The following is a 12,325-nucleotide window of genomic DNA, read 5'->3' on the forward strand; positions in this document are numbered from 1 at the left end:
GTGTCACTGGATATATAGCTTAGTGCCATTCTGACTTCATGCAAGTTATAAAAAGATCTATTTTACTTGGGTTGTAATTGTATACTTTAAATAAATAAAATATCAGCATGTATTAAAACTACTTTAATAAAAATTGAATCAGTTTGTAAAAAAGCATATTCTTTTGCATGCAGTTGCTTAAAAACAAGTGATTTTATTAATGTTAAAAATGGTAATTTTTATAAAAATGACTCTACAGTAAATGCAAGTGATTTACAAGCCTCCACATAATTTTAAATTACAATAATTTTCTTTTTTATATACACAGCCCTATTACAATCAAATGTTCTATAATAATGTTCTTAACATTAAGCAATGGAATTATTTCCAGTCATTTACAGTATATTATAAAGCAACAGGATTTTTTTCTTTTTCATTTTTTCAGTTTTTTAGAATCTTTATCTCTGCTGTAAGATAATTTAGGGCTTTGGTATTTTATCTCATTAGTATCTACATTTACTGTATGGATTAAATAAGAATATGTCAATTCTTTTTTTCTTAATTGAATATCTCTTACTAGAAAAAAGAGATAAATATCCAAAGATCCTCTTCCAATGAGTAATCTAGTTGTAAATTCCTAGGGCCTTCACCACATGAAAAGTACACATTCACCCAGTGGTGGGATTGAAATATGTGAACAACTGCTTCTCTGTGTTGATGCTGCTTCTGGAAGTCCATTCTAGGCCTGGGCAACAAAAAATTAGCTACCGGTTCTGCTGAATCTCACCACTGTACCTACCATGTTACCGAGCCTTAACTAAGTTCTTTTGAAAGCTTTTGGGATATTTTTCAAACATATTTGAACAACTACTCAAATATTCATTTGGCCTACCTCTATTTCCCATGTATAAGAACACAGTAGGAACGCAAATCCTACTTTCTTTGCATAAAGGACACAATAAAGATCTTTCAATACTTGACTTATATTTCAAATATTGGTAAAAAAAATAAATGCACTTTATTCAAATAAGACATTAGAGCAATTTGCACAGTACTCTCTCTCTCCCCCCCCCATCTCTTTGTGTGTGTGTGTGTGAGAGAGAGAGAGATGAGAGTACTGTGCAAATTGCTCTAATATCTTCTTTGAATGAAGTGTGTGTATGAGTGAGAGAGGCATAACATAGATGCAAAATGTACAAGTTTCTTTGTTAAAATATTCAGATTGAGATTTAAAACATGGATGCATATATATTGTAACATCATCAATAGAATTATACTGCAGAAAAATATGCAAGATTAAAAAAAAAATAGCAAGCACCTTAATAGGATCTAACTTATAATGGACGTATAATCCATTTAATTTCAAAATATTCATTAGGAAAGTGTCCAGCAGAAGGTTATTCTGAAACTGCCTAGATTCTTTGGAATAATTAATATTAATAATGAGTCTTTTACCATTTTTAAGTATTAGGCTGTATCAATCTAGGTCTTTGTTTATACGGTCTGGACTTTTAAAATCACTGGGTGATTTTATTCCCAAAATGCATTGGGACAATGGCACACCAATTTGTAATTATACAATTCACCTTAAAGTGATATTGCTGGGCACTAGACCCTGATTATGGGGAATAGGGCAGTCCAATTAAGTGAAGATAGAGATGTCTTCCCACATGCAACACGGTTTTATACTCCTAATGCACACTTTCCATGCTAATAGGTTTGGGACCCATTAGGATTCATTCCTAGTGAATAAATAATTTAGATTGGTAGGAAATATTTTCATGATCAATGTCAATAATTCCAGGATGTGAAGTACATTCTCTGAACTTGAACCTTTGTAAGCTATTGTGGATGTAGTATGATACATAGAATAATTTCTTGAAGTTGCCAGATATCTATTTTAGGATCCTGCTTCAAATATCTATTTTAGGGTTCTGCTTCTCATTTTCAATCATTCAAGCATCCTAAAATAGAACACATACCCTCGAGTTTTAGACTGATATGCAATGGGCTACCTTTGACCCCAACATTCTCTAACACCAACCTGCTTCTATACAATAGTGGAATAAAATTGCAAGGTATTGAATACTGTATACAGCATTCCTTGTAAATAAATAATAATGATACAAAATCTCTGATGGTTTGAGTCATCACTTCCAACAAGAGACTTATGAAAATAGATTTTACATGTGTTTCTACATAAAAAAGTACAGTGGGCTTTCTATACATTAACTTCCATGCACAGAGGCCAAAGAGAGACCAAACTTTTTTTCATGATTCAGAGACTTTGTAATGAACAAATTAAGCTTTCATTCAAAATGTTTGTCCTCTGTGCATGAAAAGCAATGTTCTCCTTGAATATGTATGCCCCCCCTTGTCTTGCCTGAGAGTAAAATCTTACTACTTTCTATAAAGTTGGAAAATTTTCTTATTTTTTATTTCACACTCAATCCTTTCCAAAATAGATTCTATCAGCAACCAACCTGATCATGCTGAAATAAGCAGCAGCATACATATAGCACTAGTAAAGCAAGGAAGATTTCCTTCTATTCTATCTATGGAATGTTGTTCTATGTTATACATCATCACCTGAACTGCAACTGCTCCTTCTGCTGCTTCCTTTTGATAGAGCAGGAGACACAGAAGATAAAAGAGGGTCTATCCGAAGTGGTGATATTGTATCATCTAGTAATATTTCTTCTAGTCTCTGTTCTTTTAAGGCAGCACTAAAAGACAGGTCTGTAAAGTGGGAGAGTGGATCAGAAAAAGCAGCAGCTGGGTCATGTAAATCAGCATCTTGCTCTTGAACCATGGCTAGGTGTTGAATATAGTCTATTGAATTCTCTTCTGGATATGCCTGTTGCCTCATGACCCTGGATGCTAAGTCAACCACACTGACTGAAGACATCATTGGTAGTCCATGGGCATGTGCTTGTATTTCTAGCTCCTATGTTAGAAAACAAAATATTTAGAGAGCAGGATTAAAAAAAAATCATAGGGATTCCATGCAACTCAGTATTATATCTGGTGCAGTTCTGAAACCTAGTCTGACAGTATGCTTAAAATGTAACATACTAATGCGACAAGCCTAGTTTTTTGTGTCTTTATAAAGACTACATAATAGCCATAATGACGAACCATGAACTCTTAGTATGATTTGGGAGTCTAAGATTCAAGCACAAATATAAATGCCTTGGTTCCATTTCAGGAACAAAAAGTCAGAGAGAAAAAATACTCAAGGCATTTTCCTTCTAAAAAATGGAAAATAAATTATGAGATAGTTCATAACACTTTATTTTGTAATGATAACATAAGTTGTATCATGATATATAAAATGGCCAAGTTGCAAAAGTAATTAATCTACGATTGGAAATCAAGATATCCATTTAAAATATTATCTTAGTGCAAGACCACTAAGTTTCCAAAAAGTCCATAAAACAATAAAATTATAATTAAATTATTATTTTATAATAGAATGATAAAAATAAAGGCTTAGAAGAAATTAAAACTGTTGGAGGGGAGGTTCAGTTTCTGAAAAAGGAAATTCTTTATGCACTGCCTTTGTGACAAAATATATAATCTGAGCTTCTTCACAATTTTTCTGGAAAATCAGTCCTTTCTGCAACCAGAATACACACACATCCATAAAATTGACAATTCTTTCTGTTAACAGGATTGTTTTTTCCTATCAGCTTCTTTAAATAGGCAAAATTGAAGAATGCTTCATTTTAAAGCTAAGCATTTTGCATATGAATTTGCATAAAATATTTCTTAAAAATAAATTCAATTACTGTTACAATTATTCTCTCAGCACAATACTCTTTCACTTTAATATCTCCCAACAATAGAAAGAGAAAGAGAGAAAGAAAAAAAGGGAAAAGAAAAACAGAGAGAGAGTCAAATATTTGAATAACTAATGAGTCTGAACTAAACATCTGTATAGAGTGCTAAAAATAAAGCTTTTATTCCATTTTTCTCCAAAATTTTCAAAGCAAAAACAAAAACATTTTTCTTCTTTTGCTTCAGAGTTTTCAGAAATATTAAATATCTGGTTTATCCTTTGTTACTTAGTACAGGTGAGATTGGAAACCTTTGCTTTCTCTTTATAAGCTAATGAAATTTTAGCATCATTCCTACATTGCTTATACCTTATAATTAATTGAATTAAACCAGTTTTAAACATTTATAAATCAAGCTGTCTTTTCCATAAAGTAGAAATTGATTTAAACTGTATATATGTATGCGTGTGTGTATCTTTCAATATTTGTAAACTAACCCAACTAGCAATACTGGGTACATAACAAATATTAAAATAGTATAATGATATAATAAACAAAAATAATATTATAAAATATTAATAATAATATTAACAATTTTAAATTTACTAATTTAAGAATATTAACATATACATATTTTAATAATCTAAAATATTATCAGGTGGTCTTCCTACTTTGCTTATAGATGCAATTCTGCTGGTAGAATGAATTCTTAATATCCTCCATGATACAGGTGACCTCTGAAGAAGACAGAAGTCAGATACGATACTGAGAAAATGAGTGAGAGGGAGTTCTAATGTATGAATAAAGAATGGTTGCTTAATATAACTATTTAGCAGGGCTTTTTAATTATGGGGAAGCAGTGATCGTATGGAGGCAATTGCCTGGGCTTAACTCATATTGGGTTCAAATCCAAAGAAATTAAATTATCTGAAATTATCAAGATCACATTTTTAATTCATGTAAAAAAAAATAATCAGTTGAAGTATGATCCTAATAGATATTCTATTTGAAATTCTTCACAAATTCCCACTGTCTGGCTTCTTGAATTCAACAGACCAAAAATAATCAAAGTGGGGGACCGTGACTCAAGTACATGTTTTGCTGCATACCTCTCAGAATTTTAAAATGCCCACAATTTCACATGTTGCACTGTGATTGTTTTTATAGAAACAATTATTGTTTCCAGTAAACATCTATTTACAATGTTATGAATATTCCAGCTAAAGTATTTTCAAATCCTCTAATTTCGCTGAGTGTTTTTTAATGCTGTGTTACTTGGAAGTCCTATTGATCTTACTGGAGTTTAATACTCTGTTATCTAAGATCACCATACCTTACAACACAGTCATATACATGTCTATTTAATTTTAATTTAAGCTATGGCAAACCACTTCTGAAATCTTGCCAAGAAAACTGCAGGGACTTGTCTGCGTTATTGTGGCTGATGATTATTTGCTTGATTTTGGTTGCACTATTTACCTCTGAAAATGAAACAGGCCCAAGTGGGTTTTGCTTTGAATTAAATACTTAATACTTAATTAAATACTGTGACTACACACTAATTCTCTTACAACATTCAGGAATGCTATCTAGAACCTTATCCAATTAAAAACTGTAGATCAATCACAGTCTATTATAGGAAGTGACCAGAAAATTACATGCTGCTTCATTTGATGTTGGACAATATACCCCAAAATAAAAGGTTAGGAACATTTTTCAAAGTGTATCTTAAGTTTCCAAGTAATTACGGTTTAGATCTATGTGTATGTGTTTTATAATCATTGAATACAGTTTGATGATGTAAAAGCTGTAGCAAAATCAAAAGATGGAGATAGGAAGAGGTTGGCTTTGAACGAGCATTTTTCTCTACAAACCTGAATTCGTAGCAACAGTCGTCTGTTAGCCTGCTCTAATTTCTTCTGTCTCTGCTCTAATTCTTGAGCTTTCTGTTGTTCTTTCTGTAACCACTTGATATATTCCACTGATGCCTTTAAAATAGTTCCTTTATTCCAGCGCATATCACTGTAGAAAGTAATGATAACCTTTTCACAATTGTGCATGTCAGCAAAATTTATAAAAATGTACAAAATCTTTTATATTAATATGAAATAATGATTTACATGATCATTATTCATGCTTAGATATTATTGCTTCTGAATGGAAATTTTAATAGAATAGTTAAAAAGCCCTTATATATTAAAATTAATCCCAGAATGAAAATAAATGTCAAAAGAACGTAATAAAGTGACTTTTTGTGTGTAAGATCTAAATGCAGATTCATGATTCTACTTTTATAGTCTTTATATTTTTAGTAAAAATGCTTTTGTTATTAACTTTGATTAAAATCTGTGTAGAATTCTCCATTAATGAACTAAGAACCATACATTACTGACAATTTAAGCATAAATTTCTGCATATAATTTAAAATTTATAACTCTTTTCACCTGATTTTCTAATGAGCATATTTTTATTCTTATTTGAATAAAAGGTTTTATATAATTTTGATATTCAATGTTAATAGTATACCAAAATCATAGTTTAGTTTTAGCAACAATTCCACATCATATTTTAAAACCCATATGATTAAAACAAACTGAAACAAACTTTTCTATAAAATACTACATGAAAATGCTTTGTATATCTAGGCTTATATGATTTGTCACTGTTAATAGGGAACTACTGACCCCAAAATGGCATTTATCTTATAATATTTCAAGTATAATGTTAAAAATATCTTACCACATGGGCCAATATATTATATGTAGATTATCAGTTAAATTGGAATGTGAAATTATCCATTAACTAACACAAAAATTGACTCCAGTAATCTGCCACTTTAGATGAAATGTCCACACTAAATATGACATCTAAAATTCCTGTCTGCTCCATTTTTTTTTTGTATTTTCTTTTTACTTAAATTCTAAATACAATGATAAAAATGACAGGTGAACTCACGGGTCATTAGACTTTGGAATAAGTGTGCCAAGCTCTTTGATCCGGTAATTAATGTTATACCTTCTTCTTCTTTCAACTATAAAACAAGATATCTTTATAGCAACAAAGTTGTTCTGTTACAAAACACCATACTCTCTTTCAAAATTCACAGTATTTCTACTTTGTAAAGCTTGAAAATATTTAATCTGTGAAAGCCATTAAATAGCTAGTTTAATTATCCTGAGACAACTTCTTTTAAAAAGAGAAAAATAATCAATAGCAAAATCTTTATCTTTAATGAAAGAACACCTAACTCTTCATCTAAACTATGCAGCTAACAAAGATTTTATAGGAATGTAATGTATAAGATAAATGTAACAATGTGTACCTCTAACATTAAGGCTGTGTGTTCAAATAATAATTGTGATTCTCATTTGATTTGACAATGAGCTAAAATTGTGAATCAATGCTCAAGGACCAGTGCTTTTATCATATCAAACAACTTATTTTGAAAGGCTGCAAAGAGGTGATAATACCATTCATGTGTTTGCTGTCATTTGAATGAAAATATTTATTTTACAATCTCATCCATATTTACTTAAACAAAGGTCTAGCTTTGATTGTTAAAATATATGTTTTATTCTTTTATAAATTATAAATCTTGATTATCATTCATGCTTGAAAATTTGGTGAAAAAACTGCCTAATAGTACATAACAAATATACTTTAAGTTTTTTAATTAGTTTAAAAATGTTTTTGAACGAACAGTACAAGTCACTTTTTGATTGTAAAATATCTTGTAGGAGAGGGAGAAAGGATGGAGTTAAAAGAGGAATCAGCTAAGAATCTCTATGTGGCCACAGGTCGAAGTCCAACCTCCCTTAATTCTAGTGATCCTTATTTAACTTTTAGCAGGTGAGAATATTGCATAGGCATGAGTGGCATTAAATCACTTTAATTGGACCTTCTTGTATGGACCTGATCTTTCACACCTGACATTTTTACATTTAATATCTGCTTGCAGCCATCCACTTGCTTCATATTATTATAGAACATTATGGCACAGTTAGTGGTCATTGTCACCAAGATGACTGTTCAGAAGTAAGAATATCAAGAATATTATTGAAATTATTTGACACACAGATATAATTTATTTGGAATGTGCAGTTTCATTTTAAGATGCCATGAAGCATGATGCATATATAAATTGCACGAAAACAATGGGAATAATGTACAGTCCAATTATGTTAACTTCACCAATTCATGCATAATTCAATACAATAGTATTAAGTGAAGTGGGATATTGGTTTCATTACTTAGTTTAAACTGGATAGGAAAATACAATTTTCCTAGATATCTAACCTTATAGCATAAATTTATTACAATTTATTAATGGCAAGATGATATAGGCTTCACACACAATTTCTGCAAATTGAGCATTCTGCTCTTTCTCCTAAAAATCCACACAGCACACAGCATAGAAGCAATAGGCAACATATCTAAATTAATCCAAGGCACTAAAGGACAATAATGCAGTATTATCAATATTTAATAATTTGGAGTAAAATCAAAAACAATATATGAAACTGAAATCCCAAAGAAGCCATGGTGGCACAGTAGTTAGAATGTAGTATTGCTGGCTAATTCTGCCCACTGTAAGGAGTTCAAACCTGACCAGCTCAAGGTTGACTCAGCCTTCCATCTTTCCGAGGTCAGTAAAATGAGAACCCAGATTGTTGGGGCAATATGCTGACTCTGTAAACTGCTTAATGAGTGCTGTAAAGCACAATGAAGTGGTATATAACTCTAAATACTAATGCAATTTCTAAATGGCCAAACCAGCAGGAACCATTATAGTTGGATAATATCAGACATGGACAAGTTTAAAATATGATTATTAAACAATACATATAAAAAGTGAGAAAAGATCATAACACTGACTGGGTATTTCATGGTACATGTAATGCAATCAGGATGCAAATCTTCTCCAATTTTTCTCCTTACGTATTTTATGCCTTCACTACCAAACAGGGAGATCTTGGTCCATCACTTGATCCATCACTCCAAATAACACTGTCCCATTGTTCCTCTGTCCAGGTAACATGGGTTTTAGCCCAGTTTAGTCTTTTCAATCTTTGAGAGATAAAAGTGGCTTTTTTTGTGGAATTCTAGATTTTAGGCCAAATTTCTGCAGTCTGCGCCGAACAGTCCTTGCACTCAACTTCACATTGCATTGCGCCATTTCATCTTGTATACACCCAGATGATTTTCTTCTGTCATGCAGGCACAGTCTCTTAATTCTTCTATCATCACTTGCTGTGGTGCACCTTTTCCTGCCTTTACCAGTGTGGTTTTGTAGTGACTGAGTCTCCTTATACCTCTTCAAAAACTTAGAAATGCCACCTTTGGTTAAGTTTCCACCAATTTTTCTTCTAATTTCTTTATAACTGTAGCCTTGTTCACATAATAATACTATTTTACATCACTTTCTGGGCGACTAGTCAACTCTTTGCACCATTACTTTAATTTTATTACGTTTTACAAGCTCACTAAATGAAAGAACACAAAAAAACCCCCAAACCAACTTGATAGAGATCACATAACACACTGACAAATGTCTTCCTATCAGCTTCAATACATGACATCAATAACTGAATCCTACTGTGATCTGATTGGCTCATTGCCAAAACAAGATGACACCTGATTGGCTCTCTAAACATTCATGATCATTGGCTACAATCAGATGAAGGAAAGCTACCTGATATCAACCTAAGCAAGTTGTGCTTCCTTTTTCTGGTTATTTGGCTATAACGTTCCATAGATTACAGATAATTGAACAAACTTTCTTGCATTACATTCTTGATTAAATTATCTTTCCAACGATATATAATTTTATGGTACTATTCTAAAAAAAGTGGTGTTATTAGCCATCAAACCTCAAATATACACTTTTCCCATAATATTTCCACAATTTTAGCCACTACTCTAAGCATAAGAAGAATGATAGAAACACCATCAAATGCATCCATACTTGGGCCATACCTATGATACAATACACTGCTGGAATTATGAATTGGACACAACCTACACTGGCCAATTTGGACTAAAAACAAGAAAGTAAATGATGATTCACTATGCATTACATTTCCATAGAGCAGGGGTGTCAAACTGCTGGCCCATGGGCCGGATTCATCATAGTGAAACCGCGCCCACCACGTTGCCGGCAATGGCAAAAAAGGCATGATACATCACAACACATCACCTGATGTTGTGAGTTTGACACCTCTGTCATAGAGATATTAATAGATGGTGTCTTCCCTACAGAAATGGAAAGTTTTACTTCAAGAAAAACAAACTGTCAAACAAGAAAACAATTACATAAAAGACAGCAAGAACAGGCACTGATGCAAATTTAAATTGGAACTTATTGAATGTATAGGTAACAAAATAATATAATAAAAACAAGAACAGAATATTGGCACGAAAAAACATTACATGGTCAATTTTTATAAAAGATTGAGGGGAAAATGGATAAAAGTAAAATCTGGCAATGAATTACAACTGGAACATTAAAAAAAGAAACGGAAGAGATGATTTTGTCTGAGAAATTGTGAGAATTGGTTTATTGTCCATTTCAATTTTTCAGGTCTATCCCCTTCACACAAAAAAGTTTTTTCAGTCTTTCTTCAACAATAACTCTAAAGTAAACAGTTATTTCCACAGTCTATTAACAATAGTAAATATTTGGGAAGTGTTAAATGTACTTACTGAGATTATGGTTGTCCTTTTTTAGTCTCTCTTTTGTGATTGTTTGTGTATCTGTGAAAGAAATAAAAATCTATTTAAACAGGTCATAGATTACTTTATATGAACAATTATCTTTTTACAAATAAGATTTTAAGAAAAGTTTTACCATCTCAGATTTCCTAATTCTTTTGCTACTTCCTGCTTCCTTACTTGTTGTTTACAGCATGTGCTGACTTTTTAAAAATATCATGCATTTTTAATTTTTAAAATTCTGTGGAAGCAGTATCCAATTTGTTGTACTTTATATTGTAGTGATAGAAAACTTTATAATACTTTAAAGTGAATAAAGTTTCCTATTATTATCTTGCCAGGCATAATCAGATTTGTATGTTGAAGAAAGAGGAAGAAAATCATCTCTTTGTTCCCTTTAAGTTGCACTGATAAACTGCATGGTTGTTAACATTCTTTAGTTTAATTGAATGAAAGTCTGAAAGATGTTACTTCATTAATTTGGTGAATGGCTGTATTATATACTCTTTAAAAGAGTCACTTATGATGACCTGGAACAAATGTAATGGATGATAATTTATTTATATCATGGGCCAGAAGTCAAAATATGTGCAGATCAATTTTGTTTCCTATAGTAATTACAGCCCTTAACTGCATGTGTCTAGATATAAGGACCAGCAAGGACTACCATGACTTTCATAATTAGGGATATTCATTTCAGAACAAATACAGTAGATAAAAATGTTTTGAACCAGATCATTCTGATTCAGGGAGGCTACTAAATAGAATGCTAAATGGCTAACAGTGTTCCCTACCTGTTCTCCACATTTCACAATTCATTACCAAGAGTGAAAACAATCACATGGATGGTTTAAAACCAGTTAATAAGAAATTAGAGAGTAGAAACAGTACACTGTGAAGGTGCCCAATGTGTATTAAATGTTTATTTAAATCACTTCTACTATGTTTTTATTTTGCATGATTACATTTGTTCTACAAACAGACAGACACTTCAGTCTTTGTTTAAACAAGCTTTTTAGTATGCCAAACTGTCAAAGCTGTATTACCTGTTATTTCCCTTTTAACTGGAAAATTAGAAGGACAGGAAGTATTGGTAAGACCCACATTGGCAGCTGTCATTCCTTGGTCACTATTGTATAAATCCAGAATGCTACTTGAAAGCTTTGAAAAACACAGAGAGTGAAAGAAAAAGACATAAATTAGATATGGAAGAATGAAAATAAATTCATGATTTTATTATGGGAAAGACATATATAAGTACTTAAGAACAAAATTCGATTTCAGATGCGTATTCATGTCTTAATCTCAACGGGAACTACATCTAAAAAACATACTTTGCCCTTATCATGTATAAAATAAAATTAAATGTTAAGGGTCAAATTGCCATTGTTCCATATGCAGAAACTAGGAGGAGGATGATTTGAGTTTTATATGCAGAATGATGCCTGATTATGGCACCTGATGTCTGATTTTGAATTAATGCCATAGCATATTTTCCAGTAACAAGATTACTGCTACTACACTGCAAATATGAGTTAAGTTGAAAGGGAAAATAACCTTGCTGATCTTACCTGAGACGCAAATGAATTTCTAACTATCTCCCTGAACTCACTTGCTAAATTGTTTGTGTTTCGTGCAGCATACAAAAAAGATGCAGTTATGCAAAGCATCTTAAAATATATCTGGATAGAGCATAGGAAACCATGTTTTGGGCAATTCTCTTGCAAAGGCATTAGGAGAAATTGGGTAGGTAATTAATTATCAATCTGCTATGTAGACATAAATTTTATCATCTGCTATTTGATTGTTCATTTCTGACCTTTAATATAAAATCCTTCCAAACATAAAATTAAGCT

The 12,325-nt window shown here is 31.7% G+C and overlaps 1 protein-coding gene across 1 annotated transcript in view; it reads right to left on the reverse strand.

Moving 5' to 3' along the window:
* Positions 1 to 1,062: 1,062 nt before the first annotated feature.
* TFEC (transcription factor EC) overlaps positions 1,063 to 12,325 on the reverse strand; it is a 110,635-nt gene continuing 99,372 nt past the window's right edge. Inside the window, exons 7-11 of the mRNA XM_039355995.1 lie at positions 11,516 to 11,630; positions 10,461 to 10,511; positions 6,714 to 6,789; positions 5,633 to 5,780; positions 1,063 to 2,926 (exon numbers count right to left, since the gene is read on the reverse strand). Of these exons, the coding sequence (XP_039211929.1) occupies positions 2,555 to 2,926; positions 5,633 to 5,780; positions 6,714 to 6,789; positions 10,461 to 10,511; positions 11,516 to 11,630 (762 nt within the window). The 3' untranslated portion in view covers positions 1,063 to 2,554. The remainder of the gene's footprint in view (positions 2,927 to 5,632; positions 5,781 to 6,713; positions 6,790 to 10,460; positions 10,512 to 11,515; positions 11,631 to 12,325) is intronic.

This window comes from Crotalus tigris, unplaced genomic scaffold (genome assembly GCF_016545835.1).
Source record: "Crotalus tigris isolate CLP2741 ecotype Arizona unplaced genomic scaffold, ASM1654583v1 scf7180000018781.216073, whole genome shotgun sequence".
NCBI classification, from domain to species: domain Eukaryota; kingdom Metazoa; phylum Chordata; class Lepidosauria; order Squamata; family Viperidae; genus Crotalus; species Crotalus tigris.